Here is a 23,385-nt window from a genome sequence, read left to right as displayed (position 1 = left end):
CCAGATCTTTTCTGGGTTCTCAGCTCTCATTGCAGTGATGTGACTCTATATCTTTTATATTAAGACCTAGAACTTCAGAGCTTGAGAGCTCTTTTCAATTCAAAAGGAGATGATTCACGTCACCCCACTTAATATGCAGGGTAGGATCTTAGGTAGAATGTACTGGCCTTACAAGAGAGCCTGAAAACATACATAGAAAAGGGGACTAAGTTCAGATCCATCAGAACTTATCCCTTGGGACGGGATTCACGCCCCTCAAAATAAGAAGAGAATGGCTCCTGTTAGTGAGCCTATACACAGCATAGAATACCATTCCTTCTTGTTTGTTCCCATTTTTTAAAATTAATTCATTTATCTTGAGAGAAAGAGAACAGGGTAGGGGCAGAGAGAGAGGGAAAGAGAGAGAATCCCAAGCAGGCTCTGCACTGTCAGCATGGAGCCTGATGTGTGGCTCAATGTGGGGCTTGATCCCTCGAACTGTGAGATCATGACCTGAGCTGAAATCAAGAGTCAGTCACTTAACTGACTGAGCCACTTGGGTGCCCCAACTCAAATTTTTTAAATATAAAAACCCAATTCATAGCCTATTTCCTTTGAGAATCTTTCTCTGATCCTGCCTTTATTCCCTGATAATCTGGGTTGGCAGTCTTGCCTATGCATTCTTATATTGCAGAATTTGTAAGTTACTCTAATTGTCTGTTTTTGCCCTCCTGTCTCTCCACCTGGTAGGTAGTGAGTTCCTTGATGGTAAGAGATTATTTGTGCCTTTTTCCCCTCAGTGTCCCCCAGTGGTTAGTACAGGGTGGACGATCTAAAAATGCCTGCTTGGTGACTGACCAGGGAAGAGGAAGCTGAGCCAAGCCTCCTTCATGAAACCTTTCTCCAAAGGAGAAACCTTCTATGGAAACCACAGCAGATGTAGAATCCTCTGTTCGTGTTTCAATGCCCTATTTTACTAATTTTACCTTTCTTCCTCAGTCTTTTCCTACAGAGTGCCTTTCCTATGACCTTTAGAGACCCAGTATTGATACAACAAAGTTTACCAATCAGCTATACCTTGACTCATACTATTCACAATAGTTATGTGCCCTTTTCTTATTTTCCCGACTACATTGGTATTTCTTTAGGGCATTTTAAACTCAGCACCTAACATCATGCTGAATTCATAGTATTTAATTTGGAAAGCCTGACATATTCTTGAAGGAGTATTTCCTTTGAACATACATTACATATTTCAGAACTCTAGAACTGGGCATGTAGGTGGGATTAGTCCTTGCTTGATTCCGATTGGCCATTCAAGTTCTTTGGTTGTTTGAGATGCTAGGGTTTTGCTAAATGGTGGATAAAATCAATGTCTCATTTTCATTATTTTTAGGTCCTTGGCCCAGGCATTGGGATAGTTTCCATAAGCAAAGGAGCAGAGATTGGACTCTCCATGGCTATTCATCTAAAACAGGTCACAGCCACCGTGCTTATTAATGGACCCAACTTTGTATTTAGCACTCCACAGGTATATCGTGGTCAAATTAGTCAGCCCTTGTCCTTCTCTCCACAGTTAGTATCTATCAATGCCTTAGGGTTAGCACAGTTCCAGTATTGTTTTGAGGAAGCTAGAAGTAAAGCCAGTGAGACCTTTTTTTTCCCCATTGAAAAGGCCCAGGGACATTTCCTCTTCATTGTGGGAGAAGATGATAAGAGTATCAACAGCAAAGCATATGCTGAGCAAGCCACAGAACAGTTGAGGAGAAATGGGAAGGACAATTGGACCCTGCTATCTTACCCTGGGGCAGGCCACATGTTAGAGCCTCCCTATTCCCCACTGTGCTGTGCCTCAAAGCTCTCCAAACTCCACCTGTTCATGCAGTGGGGAGGAGAGGTGACCCTGCATGCAGCTGCACAGGAGCATTCTTGGAAGGAGATCCAGAAGTTTCTCAGGAAGCATCTCATTCCAGTTGTGACCAGTCAACTCTGAGAAAATGTTCCTGAGAAATAGAGAAGCAATATCAGACCTTCACTTGATTTTCATGGAACAATGTCTTTGACCTCTTATTGCGGGAGGTTATAATAAGAGAAAGCAAGAGGATGGCAATGGTCATGTCTTGACTTGGAAAGGAAAAAATGGTTCCCACTTAATCCAGCATCATACACAGAGGATTTTCTATTTCGAAAAATAAATTTAGGGCTCTACCTGCCCTAAACTTTTCCAGTTTATAATTATAATAGCAATTCTCTGGAGGAAGAAAGTTACCAAAATGAACTACAGAATCCCCTGGTTTATAAAACAGACGTGTGTAGAATCAGGTGCTCATATTTGCTGATTTCTTAAAACTCAAATTAAATATGTTTATATTTCTCATTGAAAATATGCTCATGGCTCATGGTTACATCATTGTCACCGAAAAACTAGAGCATTATTTTAAGGCAATATGGAAGCTGATACGGAGGTAACATGATTGAGTCGGTCGACAATAAATTCAACAAATGCTAATAAAATGAAATAATTTTTGTGTCTAAACATACAGCATTTTAAGAAAGAAACAATCTGAGATTCACAGAATTGCATTTTAGGAAAGGAGCCATGAGGGTGTGGATTGTGTACCATAGGGGCTGGCAAACTGTTTCTATGAAGTACTAGATAGCAAATATTTTTGGCTTTGTGGGCCATACATAAAGTCTCTGTCGTTATTACTGGGTTCTTCCACTGAAGCACAAGGGCAGCACAGGCTGTAATGAATGACTGTGGCTCTGTTCCAATTAGATTTTCTTTATGGACACTGACATTTGCATTTCATATAATTTTAACATGTCACACAATAGTAATTTTCTTTTCATTTTTTTCCGAGTATCTAAACGGTAAGAGCCATTCTTAGCTTCTGGGCAGCAGAAAAACAGGCTGTAGGCTGGATTTGGCTCACAGGGCACAGTTTGATGACCCTGGGTTTAGAACAATCCAGATTACTTTGTCCAAGTACACATTCTCTAAGGGGCAAGTCACCATCCAAATATTCCTGAGCTACTGAATTGCAATGGATGGATGTGAAAGGTGATTAGTAGATAATCAAGTGAAGATAAACCAGCAAAAACATATTTAAATGATTTTGTAGGTGTGATGGGGGAGCCAGTGAGGAATTAGAATAGAAGTCACATGGGGACACTTCATTGTACCTGCCTAAACTCTTTTTCTTTTATTTGATGTCTGATATTCCCTATGTTGGTCATAAAATTATTCCATTCAGTATGACTGAGGCTACTAGCCTCTCCTTTCTCATTCAGATAAGTTTTCACATCTCCCAGACCTAGTCAATTAGAATACATCACTCCTTTGGCTATAATAATCGTGTAATTGCAATGGCTATTATCTCCTGTGCTATATGCTAACAACTATATATGTTAGATGTTATATGCATTAGTTGTATATGCCATACGCTACATAATAGTTATCATAGTGGGTTTAATGGGTATAATTATTATTATTTTTATTTTTTGAGAGAGAGAGGGCACAGATGAGCGAGGGGCAGAGAGAGAGAGAAGTGGGGCTCACTCAAAGTGAGGCTTGAGCTCACCTTAAGCAGGACTAGACCTCACAAACTAAGATAATCACCTGAGCTGAAGTCAGATGTTTAATCGACTGAGCCACTCAGGTGCCCTATGGGTATAATTATTTTGTTTCCTGTTTTGGATTTTAAGAAGAATGACTATGTTTATGAGGTATGCTGTTAGTGTTTGGTCTGATATATATCCCTTGATTTCTAGCTTATGGGTTTTCTTTTTTTTTTTTTTTTTTTTTTAATATTTTGTTTTTTAACTAATCTCTCCCCCCAACATGGGGCTCAAACTCACAACCCTGAGCTGAAGAGTCGCATGCTCTCCCAACTGAGCCAACTAGGTGTGCCCTGTATTTTATGGCTTTTCAAAACCAAGAAGGTTCTGTGTTTTTTTTCCACATAGTTTTTCAGTATCACTGCTACGAAGATTGGCATGAATGCAGATCAAATAACATTCTTGACCAGCTTCTCTAACCTTTTAGTAATGTAACTAGTCTGATCTCCAGGCATTGGCCTTTTATGTACATCGATGTACCTGTCCTTTTGGCATGGTCCAGGCCAGCTGGCCAACCCACTCTCACTCTCTGCATTTGCTCCACTTGGCTTTTATTGCCCTTGCAAATTCTCTGAGTGTAAGTCGTGTCTTCTGTCAGGTCCCTGGTAGATGCATATACCCCATATCCTATGCTAAAGGGTCAGCTTACACTACACCATGATGATCCCAGGGCCGACCTGCTGGCCATCAGCTCTTAGCTGCCTTCCGTGCCCAGCACTGTGAGAATGTGGGAGCTTCTGAAACTCACAAATGAGAAGTGGAGAGACACTCGCAGGAAGGTTTTGCTCTTTCTTTGGCTCTTCATTCCTTATGAAGGCTCCCGTGGCACATAAAGACTTATATTAAATACCTTTGCATGCTTTTCTCCTCTGAATCTGTCTTAAGTCAGTTATGTTCTCAGGCCTGGTCAATATACCCTAAGAGGGTGTGCATAATGAGAGGGGAAGAGAGATTGATTGATTTTAAGAAAGTGGCTCCTGTGATTGTGGGAACTCAAATCTGCAGGGTAGGCCAGCAGGCTTGGACACCCAGGGAAGAGCTGGTGTTGCATTCGTGAGTCTGAAGGCAGACTGGAGCTAGATATCCTTCCTCCCGAGAGGACCTCAGCTGTTTCTGCATGGTGCATGCCTGCTATTAGTAACTGTGGATGCCTCTTTTCTACATAGTCATCACCTTACCATCCGGCGTCCCCAGTCTTCTTTGGCCACATCCCTTAGGGGCCCATGGTTTTCTGATGTTTTCTGCTCTGAGCAGCAGAGTGGAGAAGACCTGGGTCTATGCCGTCTAACCTGCTCCTCTCTTTATTACCTGGGTGCTGAAGCATCATGACCTGCTCACCTTTTCTTGCACTTCTCTTAGAATCTTTATGAAAATGGGGACCTTGGATGGCTCAGTTAAGTGATCAACTCTTGATTTTGGCTCAGGTCATGATCTCATGGGTCATGAGATTGAGTCCTGCACTGTGTGGACCCTGCCTAAGATTCTATCTCTCCCTCTCCCTCTGTCCCTCCCCTGCTTGCATGTATGTGCTCTCTCAAACAAACAAACAAACAAACAAACAAAAAGAATCTTCATAAAAGTGATACTAATATCTGCTGCCTTCCTCACCCACCTCACATCCCATCCTGGGATCTGCTCCTGGGAATTAGTCACTCGACTGGGAACCTTGCTACCCTGCCTAGGTACTTCTCATCCAGTGTGATGGCTGTGTGCCAAGACACCGTTGTCTTCTCTCAGAACTTTCAGCCTGTCCGTGACTTCCAAGAGCAGCCCTTTCTCCTCGAGGCTTGTATTTCACTTGTAATACATGTATGTATCACTCCCGTTTAAAAAGCTGAAGCACAAGGGACGTTAAGCAATCTGCCTGAGGTCAGTCACACTGCTAAAGAGTCAGGGTTCCAATCTAGGTCTCTGGTTCCAGAGACAGGTGGTCTTCCAGCCGCACCTCACAGGCTGCCAAAGATGCAAAAGTGAAAAGACATGGTACCCTCCCTCAAGCAGGTGGCAACCTGGAAGCATAGGCCATGATCTGTAAACTTGATGACTTGTACACTTTGACAAGAGACATTGACTCATGAGACTAACCATAGGGCGGACTTCAGGGATTCTGGCCCTGGGGAGGCATTTTTGCACTGGGAGGGCTTCTGCGGTCCCTTGGAAGAGTGGTTTGCACACCGGAATATGCCTTGGCGATTCCCTGCCAAAGATACAGATCCTGGAGCCTTATTCTGGTCAGAGCCTCCAGGTGCAGGGCCCAGAAACCTTTACCTAACAGGCCCCCGGTGAGCGTTAAGCCCACACTCTGGGCTCTGACGCTGGGTAACTGGGAGTTACCCTGTTAGACACTATCAAAAAGGCAGTTGCCTAAGACACCAATGACTTAGAGGAGGAAATAGAAAAGGATTTGGAGTGAAGGAGACCAGAGCCAGGGATTGAGAGGAGGAGTCAGGGAGAGGCTTAGAAACCAGAGCTGTGTGATGAAACACAAGAACCAGTGGGACTGAAAGGTGCAGCAGCTCCACTAAGCCTCTGTCCTGACCCCGCGGCGGCACCGGCTGGTAGTCCCCTCACAGGGGACCTATAGAAGGAAGGAGCAGCTGATAGTTTTGTGACACAACTTCACCTTGGAAGCGTGGGCTGGGGTGTTCGAAAGAGAACACATCAGCAAGCAGAAGGGCTTCCTGTTGGCTCAGCAAGCCGTCCTGCTCCAGGCCGCTTCCTGCAGAGGAATTCAGGGTGAGTGAGTGTGCAGCAGTCGGGGGATGTGGGCATGCCGCAGACAAGGTCCTTTCTGTATTTTAGCTGCTTGCTACCTGGGAAGGCGGTTTCCTTTGGCTGCCTTCCTCTCGTCTGGATGGGCAGCACAGCTCTCTGAGGAACCTGCAGTTAATGTCCCGGGGTGGCCGGTTGCTTGGAAAGGCAGATATGTCAGATGCATCCACCCAACAAGAGACTGTTTGAGACTATTTTGGGGGCAAACTGCACACTTGGCTGTAAAAGTCAGGATCCTGCTAATGTGAACTTAGAGACTTTCTTTCTTTCTCTCTTTCTTTTTCTTTCTTTTTTTTTCTTTCTTTCTTTCTGAGGGAGTTGGGGAGGGTGAGGGGCAGAGGGAGAGAGGGAGGGAGGGAGAGAATCCAGAGCAGGCTCCATGCTGACAGCACCCTCGTGGGGCTCCATCTCACCAACCGGGAGGTCACCACTGGAGCCGAAATCAAGAGTCGGACGCTTGACCAACTGAGCCACCCAGGTGCTCCAGGGAGAGACTGTTTCTTGATGGGAGAAATCTTCCTCTGGGATTTCTTGCTTGGAAGGAGGGGGAGGAAGTGCCTGTGATGAAGAGCAAAAAGCCCCTAGAGGGAATGACATTCTGTTTCTTGACTGGTAATTTTAACTTCTGTGAGTGACCTTTTGCTCTCCTTTTTTCCTGCCTCCTGCGCGGTAGTGTCCGGCCAGTTCCTAACTGCCTTTTCTCCTGATGGGTCAAAGTCTCCCTGGGGTGTAGCCTTGATACCCTTCACCCTGGGAGTCTGGATGCCTGGAACTTATGCCACAGTATGGCTGTCAGCTCTCAGCTCCTATCGGGTTGCTTCCAGATTGCCCAAGTCTCTCTCTGCAACCACCACAGGGCTGATCCTGTGTGACGCAGCTGGTTTCTTGCCCTCCGGCTGCTTTGTGGCTTTGGCTTCCTGGATTCTCTGCAACGCGCAGGGTGTAGCCTTCGGCTGCAGAGAAGTGAGAAGCCTGGAGATTTTATTCCGTTGCATTTTGAAGAGTCTCACCTCTTCAGAAGTAACCTATGAAAATTCAGTTGGGTTTCTGTTCTTCATACTCTCTCGGAGAAATTTTTATTCTTTTTTTTTTTTTTAAACTGTTCCATCTATCTTTTATTCTTCCTTTTAATTCCTCAAACACTTACTGAGCAATCACTATGTGCCAGGAACTATTCTAGAAACTGAATAATAGAGTGTTGGACAAGGAATAATTCTTGCCCTTGAAGAATAATTTATAATCTAGTGTTAATAGACTATTCTAGGGTGATGGAAATATTCTATATCTGCATTGTCCAATGCAGTAACCACTAGTTATATGTGGGCTTTTGAGCAATTAAAATGGTTACTGTAACTGAGGGATTAAAATTTTAATTCATTTTTAATAAATTGAAATTTAATTAGCTATATGTGGCTAGAGGCTACTATCTCGGATAGAACAAAAAGGGTGAGAGATAAAGAAGCAGATTTTTACAATATCATATACTAAGTTTTATAACAAGATGGTTGGTTGGTTGGACTGGTAATAGGTTGGGGTTAGTTGTAAAAGGCTTTCATTGCATCAGATTATAAAGGGCACCAAAAACAAAGGGAACTTCAAATCCAAGACTGACAGATTCAGCTGGTAAAGAAATAATAAGCCCTTGTTAGATTCCAGACAGCTTATTACTTACATAGATAGTGGAGGCAAGAGAAACTGAAAGTGCCAGCTGTCCGAGTCCTTGTCTTACACCCTGAAATAATGGCATTGAAACAAAAGGGGCCTCATGACTTCAACAGAGTTGTGAGGTGCCTTGTTGCAGAGAAACCAACTCCAGACTGCAGCAAATGGTCACAGAGCCTGTGGCTCTGCCCTTGAAGGGGGGTGTGGGTGTGAGCCAGAAAGTCCTGTGCCTCTCTGGAACCAGGTGGATGGGAAAACTGTCTCGAGGCAGTCTCCTGTAAGATAGGGAGAGACAGATAAGAGCTGCAAACCTCCACTTATAAAATAAATCAATCATCGGGAATATATAGCCAATAATATTGTAATAACTTTGTCTGATGACAGGTGGTAACCCTTTCGGGGTGACCATTTGGTAATGTGGTTAGTTTGTTGACCATTTGGTTAGCTTGTTGAATGTTGTATACCTGAAACTAATGTAATATCACATTTCAATTATATTTTAAGATAAGAAAAACAAGTGAGAAAACAATCTTGTGAAGCCTCCTTTAAAGATCATCTACCTTGCTATGTTCCTGGCAGAGTCACAAGGCATTCCATCCAGATTTAGGCAGAGTGGTACAAGTTTTGCCAGTGAATGCCTGGAAGCTCTCCAGGGTGTGGTCATGAAGCCATTCCCTGCTAAAGGTCTCAATGCTGGGCCAGAGGATTTAGAGTTCACCTTTATTTTTTATTTTTTAATTTTTTTAGTATGAAATTTGTTGTCAAAATGGTTTCCATACAACACCCAGTGCTCATCCCAACAGGTGCCCTCAATAACCATCACCCACCTTCCCCTCCCTCCCACCCCCATCAACCCTCAGTTTATTCTCAGTTTTTAAGAGTCTCTTATGGTTTGGCTCCCTCCCTCTCTAACTTTTCTTTTTTTCCTTCCCCTCCTCCATGGGATTCTGTTAAGTTTCTCAGGATCCACATAAGAGTGAAACCATATGGTATCTGTCTTTCTCTGTATGACTTATTTCACTTAGCATCACACTCTCCGGTTCCATCCATGTTGCTACAAAAGACCATATTTCATTCTTTCTCATTGCCACGTAGTATTCCATTGTGTATATAAACCACAATTTCTTTATCCATTTAACAGTTGATGGACATTTAGGCTCTTTCCATAATTTGGCTATTGTTGAGAGTGCTGCTATAAACATTGGGGTACAAGTGCCCCTAGGCATCAGTACTCCTGTATCCCTTGGGTAAATTCCTAGCAGTGCTATTGCTGGGTCATAGGGTAGGTCTATTTTTAATTTTTTGAGGAACCTCCACACTGTTTTCCAGAGCGGCTTGCACCAGTTTGCATTCCCACCAACAGTGCAAGAGGGTTCCCGTTTCTCCACATCCTCTCCAGCATCTATAGTCTCCTGATTTGCTCATTTTAGCCACTCTGACTGGCGTGAGGTGATATCTGAGTGTGGTTTTGATTTGTATTTCCCTGATGAGGAGTGACATGGAATGTCTTTTCATGTGCCTGTTGGCTACCTGGATGTCTTCTTTAGAGAAGTGTCTATTTATGTCTTCTGCCCATTTCTTCACTGGATTATTTGTTTTTCGGGTGTGGAGTTTGGTGAGCTCTTTATAGATTTTGGATACTAGCCCTTTTTTCTGATATGTCATTTGCAAATATCTTTTCCCATTCCGTCGGTTGCCTTTTAGTTTTGTTGATTGTTTCCTTTGCAGTGCAAAAGCTTTTTGTCTCCACGATGTCCCAATAGTTCATTTTTGCTTTTAATTCCCTTGCCTTTGGAGATGTGTCAAGTAAGAAATTGCTGTGGCTGAGGTCAGAGAGGGTTTTTCTTGCTTTCTCCTCTAGGGTTTTGGTGGTTTCCTGTCTCACATTCAGGTCCTTTATCCATTTGGAGTTTATTTTTGTGAATGGTGTAAAAAAGTGGTCGAGTTTCATTCTTCTGCATGTTGCTGTCCAGTTCTCCCAGCACCATTTGTTAAAGAGGCTGTCTTTTTTCCATTGGATGTTCTTTCCTGCTTTGTCAAAGATGAGTTGGCCATACGTTTGTGGGTCTAGTTCTGGGGTTTCTATTCTATTCCATTGGTCTATGTGTCTGTTTTTGTGCCAATACCATGCTGTCTTGATGATGACAGCTTTGTAGTAGAGGCTAAAGTCTGGGATTGTGATGCCTCCTGCTTTGGTCTTCTTCAAAATTCCTTTGGTGGATAGGTATTTAATCCTATCTGGAGTCTTTTGTGGTTCCATACAAATTCAGGGTCTTTTGTGGTTCCACACAAATTTTAGGATTGCTTGTTCTAGCTTCAAGAAGAATGCTGGTGCAATTTTGATTGGGATTGCATTGAATGTGTAGATAGCTTTGGGTAGTATTGACATTTTAACAGTATTTATTCTTCCAATCCATGAGCACGGAATGTTTTCCCATTTCTTTCTATCGTCTTCAATGTCCTTCATAAGCTTTCTATAGTTTTCAGCATACAGATCTTTTACATCTTTGGTTAGGTTTATTCCTAGGTATTTTATGATTCTTGGTGCAGTTGTGAATGGGATCAGTTTCTTTGTCTTTCTGTTGCTTCATTATTAGTGTATAAGAATGCAACTGATTTCTGTACATTGATTTTGTATCCTGCGACTTTGCTGAATTCATGTATCAGTTCTAGCAGACTTTTGGTGGAGTCTATTGGGTTTTCCATGTAGAATATCATGTCATCTGCAAAAAGTGAAAGCTTGACTTCATCTTTGCCAATTTTGATGCTTTTGATTTCCTTTTGTTGTCTGATTACTGATGCTAGAACTTTCAACACTATGTTAAACAACAGTGGTGAGAGTGGACATCCCTGTCACATTCCTGATCTCAGGGGGAAAGCTCTCAATTTTTCCCCATTGAGGATGATATTAGCTGTGGGCTTTTCATAAATGGCTTTTATGATGTTTAAGTATGTTCCTTCTATCCCGACTTTGAGGGTTTTTATTAAGAAAGGATGCTGAATTTTGTCAAATGCTTTTTCTGAATCAATTGACAGGATCATATGGTTCTTTTCTTTTCTTTTCTTTTCTTTTCTTTTCTTTTCTTTTCTTTTATTAATGTGATGTATCACATTGATTGATTTGCAAATGTTGAACCAGCCCTGCAGCCCAGGAATGGATTCCACTTGATCATGGTGAATACTTCTTTTTATATGCTGTTGAATTCGATTTGCTAGTATCTTACTGAGAATTTTTGCATCCATATTTATTAGGGATATTGGCCTGTAGTTCTCTTTTTTTGTGGGGTCTCTGTCTTGTTTAGGAATCAAAGTAATGCTGGCTTCATAGAATGAGTCTGGAAGTTTTCCTTCCCTTTCTATTTTTTGGGACGGCTTGAGGATAGGTATTATCTCTGCTTTAAATGTCTGGTAAAATTCCCCAGGGAAGCCATCTGGTCCTGGACTCTTATTTGTTGGGAGATTTTTGATAACTGATTCAATTTCTTCACTGGTTATGTATCTGTTCCAGTTTTCTATTTCTTCCTGTTTGAGTTTTGCAAGCATGTGGGGGCTTAGGAATTTGTCCATTTCTTCCAGGTTGTCCAGTTTGTGGGCATAAAATTTTTTATAGTATTCCCTGAAAATTGCTTCTATTTCTGAGGGATTGGTTGTAATAATTCCATTTTAATTCATGATTTTATATATTTGAGTCCTCTCCCTTTTCTTTTTGAGAAGCCTAGCTAGAGGTTTATCAACTTTGTTTATTTTTTCAAAAAACCAACTCTTGGTTTCATTGATCTGCTCTACAGTCTTTTTAGATTCTATATTGTTTATCTCTCCTCTGATCTTTATTATTTCTCTTTTTCTGCTGGGTTTGGGGCATCTTTGCTGTTCTGCTTCTATTTCCTTTAGGTGTGCTGTTAGATTTTGTATTTGGGATTTTTCTTGTTTCTTGAGATAGGCCTGGATTGCAATGTATTTTCCTCTCAGGACTGCCTTCGCTGCATCCCAAAGCGTTTGGATTGTTGTATTTTCATTTTCGTTTGTTTCCATATATTTTTTAATTTCTTCTCTAATTGCCTGGTTGACCCACTCATTCTTTAGTAGGGTGTTCTTTAACCTCCATGCTTTTGGACGTTTTCCAGACTTTTTTCTGTGGTTGATTTCAAGCTTCATAGCATTGTGGTCTGAAAGTGTGCATGGTATGATCTCAATTCTTTTATACTTATGAAGGGCTGTTTTGTGATCCAAGATGTGATCTATCTTGGAGAATGTTCCATGTGCACTCGAGAAGAAAGTATATTCTGTTGCTTTGGGATGCAGAGTTCTAAATATATCTGTCAAGTCCATCTGATCCAATGTATCATTCAGGGCCCTTGTTTCTTTATTGATCCTGTGTCTAGATGATCTATCCATTGTTGTAAGTGGAGTATTAAAGTCCCCTGCAATTACCACATTCTTATCAATAAGGTTGCTTATGTTTGTGATTGTTTTATATATTTTGGGGCTTCCATATTTGGTGCATAGACATTTATAATTGTTAGCTCTTCCTGATGGATAGACCCTGTAATTATTATATAATGCCCTTCTTCATCTCTTGTTACAGCCTTTAATTTAAAGTCTAGTTTGTCTGATATAAGTATGGCTGCTCCAGCTTTGTTTTGACTTCCAGTAGCATGATAGATAGTTCTCCATTCCCTCACTTTCAATCTGAAGGTTTCCTCAGATCTAAAATGAGTCTCTTGTAGACAGCAAATAGATAGGTCTTGTTTTTTTTATCCATTCTGATACCCTGTGTCTTTTGGTTGGAGCATTTAGTCCATTTACATTCAGTGTTATTATTGAAAGATATGGGTTTAGAGTCATTGTGATGTCTGTAGGTTTCATGCTTGTAGTGATGTCTCTGGTACTTTGTGGTCCTTGCAACATTTCACTCACAGAGTCCCCCTTAGGATCTCTTGTAGGGCTGGTTTAGTGGTGATGAATTCCTTCAGGTTTTGTTTGTTTGGGAAAACCTTTATCTCTCCTATTCTGAATGATAGACTTGCTGGATAAAGGATTCTTGGCTACATATTTTTTCTGTTCATCACATTGAAGATTTCCTGTTGTTCCTTTCTGGCCTGCCAAGTTTCAGTAGATAGGTCTGCCACTACTCTTATGGGTCTACCTTTGTAAGTTAGAGCCTGTATATCCTTAGATGCTTTCAGAATTCTCTCTTTATCCTTGTATTTTGCCAGTTACACTATGATATGTCATGCAGAAGATCGATTCAAGTTACGTCTGAAGGTAGTTCTCTGTGCCTCTTGTATATCAATGTCTGTTTCCTTCCCCAGATCAGGGAAGTTCTCAGCTATGATTTGTTCAAGTACACCTTCAGCCCCTTTCTCTCTCTCGTCCTCCTCTGGAATTCCTATGATACAGATATTGTTCCGTTTGATTGCATGACTTAGTTCTCTAATTCTCCCCTCATACTCCTGGATTTTTTTTTTATCTCTCTTTTCCTCAGCTTCCTCTTTTTCCATAATTTTATCTTCTAATTCACCTATTCTCTCCTCTGCCTCTTTAATCCGAGCTGTGGTCGACTCCATTTTATTTTGCACCTCATTTATAGCATTTTTTAGCTCCTCATGAATATTTCTTAGTCCCTTGATGTCTGTAGCAATAGATTCTCTGCTGTCCTCTATGCTTTTTTTCAAGCCCAACGATTAATTTTATGACTATTATTCTAAATTCTTGTTCCGTTATATTGTTTAAATTGTTTTTGATCAATTCGTTAACTGTCGCTACTTCCTGGAGTTTCTTTTGAGGAGAGGTCTTCTGTTTCATCATTTTGGGTAGTCCCTGCAGTGGCTCCAAACTGCAGGGCACTTCCCCTGTGCTGTCTGGAGTAACTTGTGTTGGGCGGGGCCGCAGTCAGACCCAATATCTGCCCCCAGCCCACCACTGGGGCCACAATCAGACTGGTATGTACCTTATCTTCCCCTCTCCCAGGGGCACAACTCACTGTGGAGTGGTGTGGCCCTTGTCTGGGCTACTTGCACACTGCCAGGCTTGTGGTGCTTCGATAGGATTTGGTGTATTAGCTGGGGTGGATCTGGTTGCACTGGGGCGGGAGGGGCAGGCTTAGCTCGCTTTGCTGTCGGTGGTCCCCTGCGGGAGAGGCCCTGCAGCACCAGAGGGAGGCAGGCAGACCTGTCAGAGGGATGGATCCACAAAAGCACAGCATTGGGTATTTGCACGGTGCAAGCAAGTTTGGGCAACTAGTTCCCTTTGGGATTTCAGCTGGGGGATGGGAGAGGGAGATGGCACTGGCCAGTGACTTTGTCCCCCTGCCGAGCTGAGCTCTGTCTTCCAGGGCTCAACACCTCTCCCTCCCGGTGTCCTCTCGCCCTCCCACTCTCGGAGCAGAGCTGTTGACTTATAACGTTCCAGATGTTAAGTCCCGCTGGCTGTCAGAACTCATGCAGTCTGGCCCCTCGGCTTTTGCAAGCTAGACTTTGGGGGCTCTGCCTTGCTGGGCGGGCTGCCCTTTCACTGCCCCGGCTCCTTCCTGCCAGTCCATGTAGCATACACCGCCTCTCCGCCCTTCCTACCCTCTTCCGTGGACCTCTTGTCTATGCTTGTGTCCAGAGAGTCCGTTCTGGTAGTCTTCTGGCGGTTTTCTGGGTTATTTAGTCAGATGTGGGTGGAATCTAAGCGATCAGCAGGACGAGGTGAGCCCAGCGTCCCCCTACACTGCCATCTTCTCCCAACACTTAGAGTTCACCTTTTAATGACTCTGGCTGTCATTGAAAGTATAAAGCAGGAGAGTGATTTGATTACTTTTGTGTTTTGTAAAGATCTGTCTGACAACATTGCAGAGATTAGACTGGGGAGTGCAAAAGACTAAACAGGGAGGAAGAATTGGATAAATGGATGAGAGTTTATGGGAATGAAGTAGACAGCACAATCGATAATCATTTACTGAATACATGGATTGTAAAGGACTCCATGCGCAGCAGGTGGGACAAAGACAAGTCAGACCAGATCCTGCCCCCAAGAGACTTACAGATTAACAGGAAAGTGAAAGCTCAACATAAATGGTTCTAGTATAAGGTTCAGTAATATATTAAGTGCTCTGAGTGGCATGGTGGAGACTCCTCTTCCCTGTGCACAGTAGGTGCTTTATTGATAATGATGACAATACAGCATTGGACAGGATAAGCGTTAAGGCTTCTTACAGCTTATTATGAAAGTCTATGAGGGTCTGGTTCCAAGAGGCAATAAGCCTTATCAACTGACAAAGGTGTTAATCCCTGTCATAATATGTGGAGTAGCTGGGATCCAAATGAGAATAAGATAATAGAAATGGAATACAGGGAAAACAGGAACTTAAAAAATCTTCAAAAATCAGCCTATTGGACCTTCAGACATGTTTGCAAAAGGCAAATGCTTACTAAAATACAGAAGAGTGGCATAATAAATAACAGGGTGTGAAAAAATTCTTGAAAAAGCAGTTCTTTATCACAGTGTTCTTCTTGTCCCATCCGTACTTGACAATGCTTTTCTTACACTGTCCACACATTTGGCAATGCTTATAAATAATAGCAAAGTGTCAGAGGGCAGCTGAGTTGCAGTGCGTAAGAATTCATTTTTCAGAAGGCAAATTTCCCTCTGATTTTCTCTTACACCAATAGAGTCTATTCCCTTAACTCATTTCATGAAGCATAAAGGGAGTTTGGAGTAGGTAAATCAGGAAGGAGAGGCAAATGTGATCAGCCTACCACCCTTCTCTCCATGCAACGTAGTGCTCACTAACCGTCAAGAGCCTCCTCTATCTTGCATCCAAAACTGAAAATGAACTTAGTCAAATGAACATGATCCTTTTGCCCGCTGCCCTTATGGGATGAAAAACCTGTAAAGAAATCACTGATAGGACTGCTCGGTCACTATCCATCCTTGAGTGCACTAGCATCACATGACACTTGAAATTCAAAAATTTTCTTTTTTCCTCAACTAAGAACTCTAGTGGAACCCCCTCATGACATTCTGCAGAACCTCAGTGCTCCTCAGAACCCCAGTTGAGAAGCCCTGGTGTAGAGGTACAAAGTCTTCTTTCACGCGTGTGTGCATGCACACATATGTATGTGTTATGTGTGTGTATTTTAATCCCGGACTCTTCTTGCTTCTTGAATATATAAGGGAGGGATGACACATAGGCTTGAGAAGTCCGAGGTCTGTTAGACTTACAACCAACTTCTGGGAAGGCAATCTGTCCAATTTTGCCTTAGATCCCTACCCAATCCTCATAAGGGTCCTCCCTGCCTTGTCAACTTGTGAAAGATGCTGATTTTATTTAGCTTATATTCCAAGGGCAATGACACTAGGGCTGATGACCATCTGGTCCCTTCCTAGTCTTTCATGGGGAAACCTGAGACACCATTCACAAGCACCCACTGTTGACCTGTCAAGTCGTATCTTCTCTTGAGAGAACTGCTTCTTATAGGAAATTTCACTCTAATCTCTTGCATATACATTGGTGGAAATAGCAAACATGTAGACATAGAATAATAGTGACCATTATGAGGAATTTCTGACAAGTCAGAGTGACTGGTGATCTCTGGGTCCCCCCCCTTTTTTTTTAATTTTTAAAATGTTAATTTATTTTTGAGAAAGAGCTTGAGCAGGGGAGGGGCGGAGAAAGAGGGAGACAGGATCCAAAGCAGGCTCTGTGCTGACAACAGGAGCCTGATATAAGGCTCAAACTCACGGTGAGATCAAGACCTGAGCCAAAGTCAGACACTCAACCAACTCAACCACCCAGGTGCCCCTCTGGGCCCCCATTCTAAATAGGCAAAGGGAAAACATCTCTGGCACATATTGTATCAGGTATCCATTGCAATGGCCCCAGGTTGAGGTCACATGGTATAAACATTGCTGCTGGGTATCCATCTCTGGGCTCTAGAAAGCAGTTCTATCACTACAATTTGCATCAAGATTTTGTTGAAGAATGATGCATACCTATGTCGAAGTTTAATATAAGAAATCTATTTCAGAACTAAATATTGGAAAGGTCTCACTTCTTCCTTTTCCCTGAGGAACTGGTAACTTTTTCTATGAGAATAATTAGAACAATGAAACTGCCCAGATTGCCTTTTCTCCTCTGGCTATCACTAATTTATTTAGGGCCAAACCTACTACAGCTCACAAAAAGCTCTAGTTTTCATGCTCCAGGGTTTCTTTGACCAATGTCTCTGATTTTGTTCATATTTTCCCCATTCTATTTTATTTTATTTTACTCTGTATCTGTTATCTGTAAACAGGTTCAAATTTGTTGTAGATATGAGGAATGGAAGGAAGAAGGGAAGGGAGGAAAGAGAGAAGAAAGGACAGGAGAAGGAATGTAAGGAAGGAGGAAATGCCCCACATTTTGCTCATTAATGAAACGGAGTATGATCCAGTGTCTATTATAGTCTCTTTACTACAAACAGCATTTTGACATTTATCACCCCATTGGAAAGGCAGAAAAGCAGAGACAAGATCATGGAGTTTTATTTTCCTATGAAAAGAATAAATAATGGGAACTCGAAAAAGAGCTGAAGGTTGGTTTTATAATGGCAGGGATGGATTAGAAACTAAAACAAAAAAGAAACAACATCCTAGTATATTTCTTGTTTATGTAACTCTGCCCCAGCTAGGTATGGGGATTGAAAAGCAGCACTGATCTTTCCTGTAAGTGCTCTACCATGCGTTACCTCCTTAGATCCTGGCAAATACCCTGTAAAATAGGTCACATGGGTATTATCTTAACTGAGGAATTAAAGCTCAACTTACCTAAAACCATAAAACTTATGTTTACGACAGTGTTATAATGGATAAGGCAGGAGGCTGTGGTTTAGCCTTAGCTTGAATTTCCAGTTCTACTGTTATGTATGAGGTTTGAAGCCTGTCACTTGTTTCCTCATATGTAAAATGAGAATAATGTGTCCTCTTGCATGTCTCCTTTTCCCTCCTGGAAATGTTCTGTGTATTTTGCACGAGGTCTCTAGAAGCAGAACTTGGCCAGACCTAATGCAAGCCTTGTCTTGGTCTTTTTCCTGGGATTTCAGTCTCCAACTCAAAGTCTCCTCTCACATTACAGGGCACACTACAGGTCTCTCTGCCAGTTGCCAATGTTCCAGCTGACCGCCACCCCGGCAAGTGCCCTTGCCGATGAGCCAGTGCATATCCGAGTGACAGGCCTGCCCCCGTGGCAGATGGTGACCCTCACAGCATCCCTGAAGGATGAGAAGGGGTACGTGTACCAGTCTAAAGCCTTCTACAAGGCGAACGAGGTTGGTGAACTGGACCTAATGGAGGCTCCTTCAATTGGAGGCGACTATGTGGGGGTCCACCCGATGGGTCTCTTCTGGTCTCTGAAGCCCAAGAAGGTTTTCCGGAGGCTGACTAAGCAGGATGTGATGAACAGCCCCTTTTATGTCACTCTGAACCTATATGACTCAGTTCATGTGCAAGTTTCCACCACAGATCAGCCTAGGGCCAGCCAGACGGTAGAGCGCTGGTTCTCAGGCCCTGGCGTACAGCGGGTGCAGATCCGAGAAGGTCGTGTGCGAGGAGCCCTTTTTCTCCCTCCAGGTGAGGCCAATCTTTGGTGATATGGAACACATTGTTGACAAATATAAAAACAAAAACAGATGGCATCAAATTATTGGAGAACTAATATTTCGATACACGATAGTTTAAAACGAACACGCTGTTTTGTGTGTGAGTGAAGGTGGAAATCACGTTGCTCATCCCGTACTTCCCCTGATATCCACTGGGCCCTCTTTTCACTCTTTCTGATTCCATTCTCTTTTCTTTCTGTTGCTTTCAGGGGAAGGTCCTTTCCCAGGAATCGTGGATTTGTTTGGGGGCAGAGGGGGTCTCACTGAATTTCGGGCCAGTCTTTTGGCTACCCATGGCTTTGCAGTGTTGGCGTTAGCATATTTTCTCTATGAAGATCTACCTAAAGAACTGGAGGAGATCGACCTGGAGTATTTTGAGGAAGCTGCTAACTGGCTATTAGCTCATCCCAAGGTATTTATTTTTTTCTAAGTTTATTTACTTATTTTGAAAGAGAGAGAGACAGAGTGTGAATGAGCAGGGGAGGGTCAGAGAGGGAAAGAGAGAATACCAAGCAGCCCTTATGTGGGGCTCAAACTCACAAACTGTGATACGATGACCTGAGCTGAAATCAAGAGTTGGACGCTTAACTGACTGAGCCACCCAGGCACCCCAATCCAAGGTATTTAAAATACTTTTCATTCTACCTTGCAACATTATAGTGAAAAAAACACATAAATGTTTGTTTTGCCTATTTTACCAATCTGTTTAGACTTGGGCATAGCAGAGTTTACTCTTAAAATGGGGATGATAATATCTACCTCGTAGGATTGTTGGGATCGGTGGTGATCAACTTACTGGCACAAAAGACAATAAATGGTGGATATATTATGATCATTTTCAATGGGAAGAAAAAGCCAAGAGTCCTCACATTTGAAGTGCATGTGACTTGTTCATCAGTGGCTCTTCAATTTTCATCAGCCGCTGATCTCAAATCATGAATTCTCTGACTTGAAGTGTTTTCAAACTTCAGTGATTGTCTCTGCATGGGGTAATGCTGGAGTAAGTCACACTAAAGAGTCCCGAGACTAAGAACATGCAGAAGTTCCGTTTTAGAGCTGGGCCACAGGATTAGAGCAGAATTATCAGCAAAATGGATGTGGCTGCACCATCTGATTAGCTGAATTAGCTCTTCAGGTATCAGATCTAGGAACAGAACTAAGCCCAAAGTAAGTGTCCAAGTCTAGAAGCCAGGGTAGGGAATGGAATCTGGAAAGGAAGGATCATTTTAGAACTCTGTCAAGTCTTGTTGTACCATTGAAAATGTCATCCATGGCCCAGAGGCTTTGTTATCAGGTGATGAATGTGAATGGGTGATTTTTCTAAGCATATTTGGCTCTTTTTAAAGGATTGTCCAGATAAAATGTTTAAGTGAAAAATTTTCTTTCACTTCAAATTTAACTATTTGTGACATTATCTGAGGAGAAAGGGCAATTGTCAAAATTCAGTTAAAATTTTTTTAAGTTTACTTATTTGTTGTTTTTTTTTTTTTTTTGAGAGAGACAGAGACAGCACTAGTGGGGGAAGGAAAGAGAAAGAGACAGAGAGAGAGAGAGAGAGAGAGAGAGAGAGAGAGAATCCTAAGCAGGCTCCGTGCTGCCAGCACAGAGCCCAACACGGGGCTTGATCCCATGAGACCACGAGATCATGCCCTGTGCCAAAACCAAGAGTCAGATGCTTAACCGACTGAGCCACCCAGGTGCCCCAAAATTCAGTTTAGATTCAGATTCATCAGAAGAGGTGCAGTTCCCACCTCTGCCCCTTGATACTGTTGTAACCTTAAGCAGGGCTTGTAAACTTCCTGAATCTCAGTGCTATTATGGAAGGACAAGCTGAGACAACTTATGTGTAGAGCACTTAGCTGAGGGGCTGGCATATATAGTAAACTCTCAATAAATCCACCTTGTCATCTTTGCCCATCTGGTTTTACCCCTCTCCCTTCCCCACATCCTCAACCAGTCCCAAAGTGTTTTAGGGTCTGTTCCTGAATCTTTCTCAATACCTCACACCCTGTCCACCGTCCAGGCCACTGTTTTAGTTTGTTGTCATCACTGCCCCACTGTGGTACCGCCATAGTGTAGTTTCCTATCTCTCGTCCCTTGCTCTCATCCCTTGCCCCAGTCCTGTCCTCTTATGGATGGTTCCCAAGTATGGGAGCCCACTGGATTTCCCCATGGATATGCTATATTATCAGATTCTTGGGCCCACTCAGAACTATTGAAGTAGAAACGTGAAAACTGGATCTTGGAAAGCTCTAATTAAAAAAGATTTTTTTTCAGGTGATCTGATAAAAGAAAGGTGCTGGGCATACAAGTGTAAGCAAAGTAAACATATCAGGTTGCAATGTATTTGCTACTGTCTGTCCAAATGCCCTTCCTTTCCCTACTCATATTTCCCCCCAGGATTTTATTTATTTACTTGTTTAAGTATAGGAGAGGTCCCTAGGTGCCTGGTACCTGACCCTAGGATGATCTTTCTTTCTTCCTTTCTTCCTTTCTTCCTTTCTTCCTTTCTTCCTTTCTTCCTTTCTTCCTTCCTTCCTTCCTTCCTTCCTTCCTTTCATGTTTACTTATTTTTGAGAGAGAGAGACAGAATGTGAGCAGGGGAGGGGCAGAAAGAGAGGGAGACACAGTATCTGGAGCAGGCTCCAGGCTCCGAGCTGTCAGCACAGAGCCCGATGCGGGGCTTGAACCCATGAACCGTGAGATCAGGACCTGAGCCCACTGAGCCACCCAGGCACCCCACAAGATTTTATTTAAATTCGAGTTAGTTAACACCTTTCCCTACTCATCTTCCTAACTTCTCCCTTCCCTCTGTTCCCTCAGCCTTCCACAGAATTAAGGACCCCCTTCTACGGCCTACTACTTTTGCTATTGGACTGGGCACTGGAATTCAATTGTTTATAGAATCCAAGGCTTTCATCTTTCCACCCCCAATGCTTTCATGATTAGTTCTTAGATTAACGGATGTGCAAAATCTCCGTTGCTGTAAAATGCTATTTAAATATGAATCACACAAAATATTCTAAAGAACCTAGGGAAATCTCTTTTCCTAGCCAGAGAGAAGCATTTGATTCTTTGTGAAGTTTACCTGCTTGTACTCACTTGATGTTGAACATTGCTGGTCCATTTAGACTCTGCTTTTACAGAACTCTGCCTTTGATGAAGAGTTTTTATTTCTTTTTTGTTTGTTTATTTTTGAGAAAGAGAGAGAGAGAGAGAGAGAGATCGAGCAGGGGAGGGGCAGAGAGAGAGGGAGACACAGAATTGGAAGCAGGCTCCAGGCTCTGAGCTGTCAACATAGAGCTGGACGCGTGGCTCAAAGTCACCAACTGTGAGATCATGACCTGAGCCGAAGCTGAAGGCTTAACCGACTGAGTCACCCAGGCGCCCCACGGCTTTTATTTCTATTGTTTCACTAGATCATCATAACAATCCTGCAGGGTAGGTAATATTAACGCCCCCATAAGACAAGAAGGCTTTCAGAGGGCAGACAGGTAGGTAATGTTTTCAGTCATAGAAGCTGGTAAACTCGAGTGCCAGGACTCCCACCCAATATTTTCTGTTTGCTCACACTAGCTTACTGGCCTGTAAGGCGGCTCCTTCGAGTATGGCATGTGATGGGCTCCCTTTATTTTGTGCTTCAGATCCAAAAGCCAGGAATCGGAGTGATCTCCGTGAGCAAAGGTGTAGAGATCGCGCTGGCCATGGCCTGCTTCACGAAGCAGGTGGTAGCCACCATCTGCATCAATGGGCCCAACGCCATCTATGAATTTCCGCTCAGGTACAAAGATCTGGTTATAACACCCATCCCCTCGTTTATGGAGCGCGTGCAGATTGACGTTTTAGGAGCTATGCGCCTCCGCTACTACAAGGGGGACGCCCGGGATGAACTGAATCAGAAGAGCGTACTTCCCATCGAAAAGGCCCAGGGTGCGATTCTTTTCATTGTAGGAGACGGTGATGAATGCTTGAATAGCAGGGAGTATGCTGAGCAGGCCTTGGACCAGCTGAGGAGCCATGGGAGAAACAATGGAAGGATGCTGGTATACCCGGGGGCGGGCCACCTCATAGAACCGCCCTACACACCCCTGTGTTATGCTTCCCCACACAGTTTGAGTTCCGGGATCCTGCTCTGGGGAGGGGACCCTGTTGCCCATGCGGCAGCCCAGGAGCACTCCTGGGGAGAGATCCAGAAATTCTTCAGGGAACACCTTACTCAAACCAGAAGCAAACTCTGAGCAAGGAAGGGCTAAGGGTGATGATGCACTGGGGAGACAGACAATGAAAGTAAGGCAGGAATATGACGGAAAGAGGGGGCTTTCCTGATTTCTCTAGATTCACAGTTATTTTGGACCAACTGGAAGGAAATTGGACAAAATCAAAGGACAAGGGCACAGGTGCATATGAACTATTTCGAACAAATTTGTATGTGATTTGAATTTTTGTAAACCGAATCTTAGTTTATATGTACCAGCAGGTTACATCGCTGTCTCAAAATTGTGATACCCTTGCAAATTGAATAACCTTTGTACCCCAGTTAGGGATACCTTGGATCCAGGTATTTGCCAATCTAGGTGAATTCCCTGGGACTTGGCAAGTGGTGGAAAACATTTTCTGTTTAAAACTGGGTTTCTCGGGGTGCCTGGGTGGCTCAGTCGGTTGGTTGGGTGTCCGACTTCGGCGCAGGTCATGATCTCGCAGTCTGTAGGTTCAAGCCCCGCGTGTGGCT

The 23,385-nt window shown here is 43.1% G+C and overlaps 2 protein-coding genes across 7 annotated transcripts in view; both read left to right on the top strand.

Annotated features, from left to right (window-relative positions):
• LOC101096116 (bile acid-CoA:amino acid N-acyltransferase) overlaps positions 1–2,515 on the top strand; it is a 25,931-nt gene extending 23,416 nt beyond the window's left edge. For all 3 annotated transcript variants that reach the window (XM_045042463.1, XM_045042462.1, XM_045042461.1), the window contains one exon: positions 1,376–2,515. In XM_045042463.1, coding sequence (XP_044898398.1) covers positions 1,376–1,972 — 597 coding nt within the window. In that variant the 3' untranslated portion in view covers positions 1,973–2,515. The remainder of the gene's footprint in view (positions 1–1,375) is intronic.
• Positions 1–23,385, top strand: part of BAAT (bile acid-CoA:amino acid N-acyltransferase) — a 25,226-nt gene extending 1,841 nt beyond the window's left edge. Inside the window, exons 1-4 of one of the 4 annotated variants that reach the window (XM_019816245.3) lie at positions 1,376–1,456; positions 18,134–18,627; positions 18,866–19,068; positions 22,301–23,385. In XM_019816245.3, the coding sequence (XP_019671804.2) occupies positions 18,165–18,627; positions 18,866–19,068; positions 22,301–22,894 (1,260 nt within the window). In that variant the 5' untranslated portion in view covers positions 1,376–1,456; positions 18,134–18,164 and the 3' untranslated portion in view covers positions 22,895–23,385. Of the gene's footprint in view, positions 1–1,375; positions 1,511–5,905; positions 6,337–18,133; positions 18,628–18,865; positions 19,069–22,300 lie in introns of those variants that run through there. The other 3 variants (XM_019816244.2, XM_003995698.4, XM_045042460.1) reach the window with 3 other exon arrangements.

This window comes from Felis catus, chromosome D4, assembly GCF_018350175.1.
Source record: "Felis catus isolate Fca126 chromosome D4, F.catus_Fca126_mat1.0, whole genome shotgun sequence".
Taxonomy (NCBI): domain Eukaryota; kingdom Metazoa; phylum Chordata; class Mammalia; order Carnivora; family Felidae; genus Felis; species Felis catus.
This window is presented reverse-complemented; position numbering and strand designations above follow the sequence as displayed.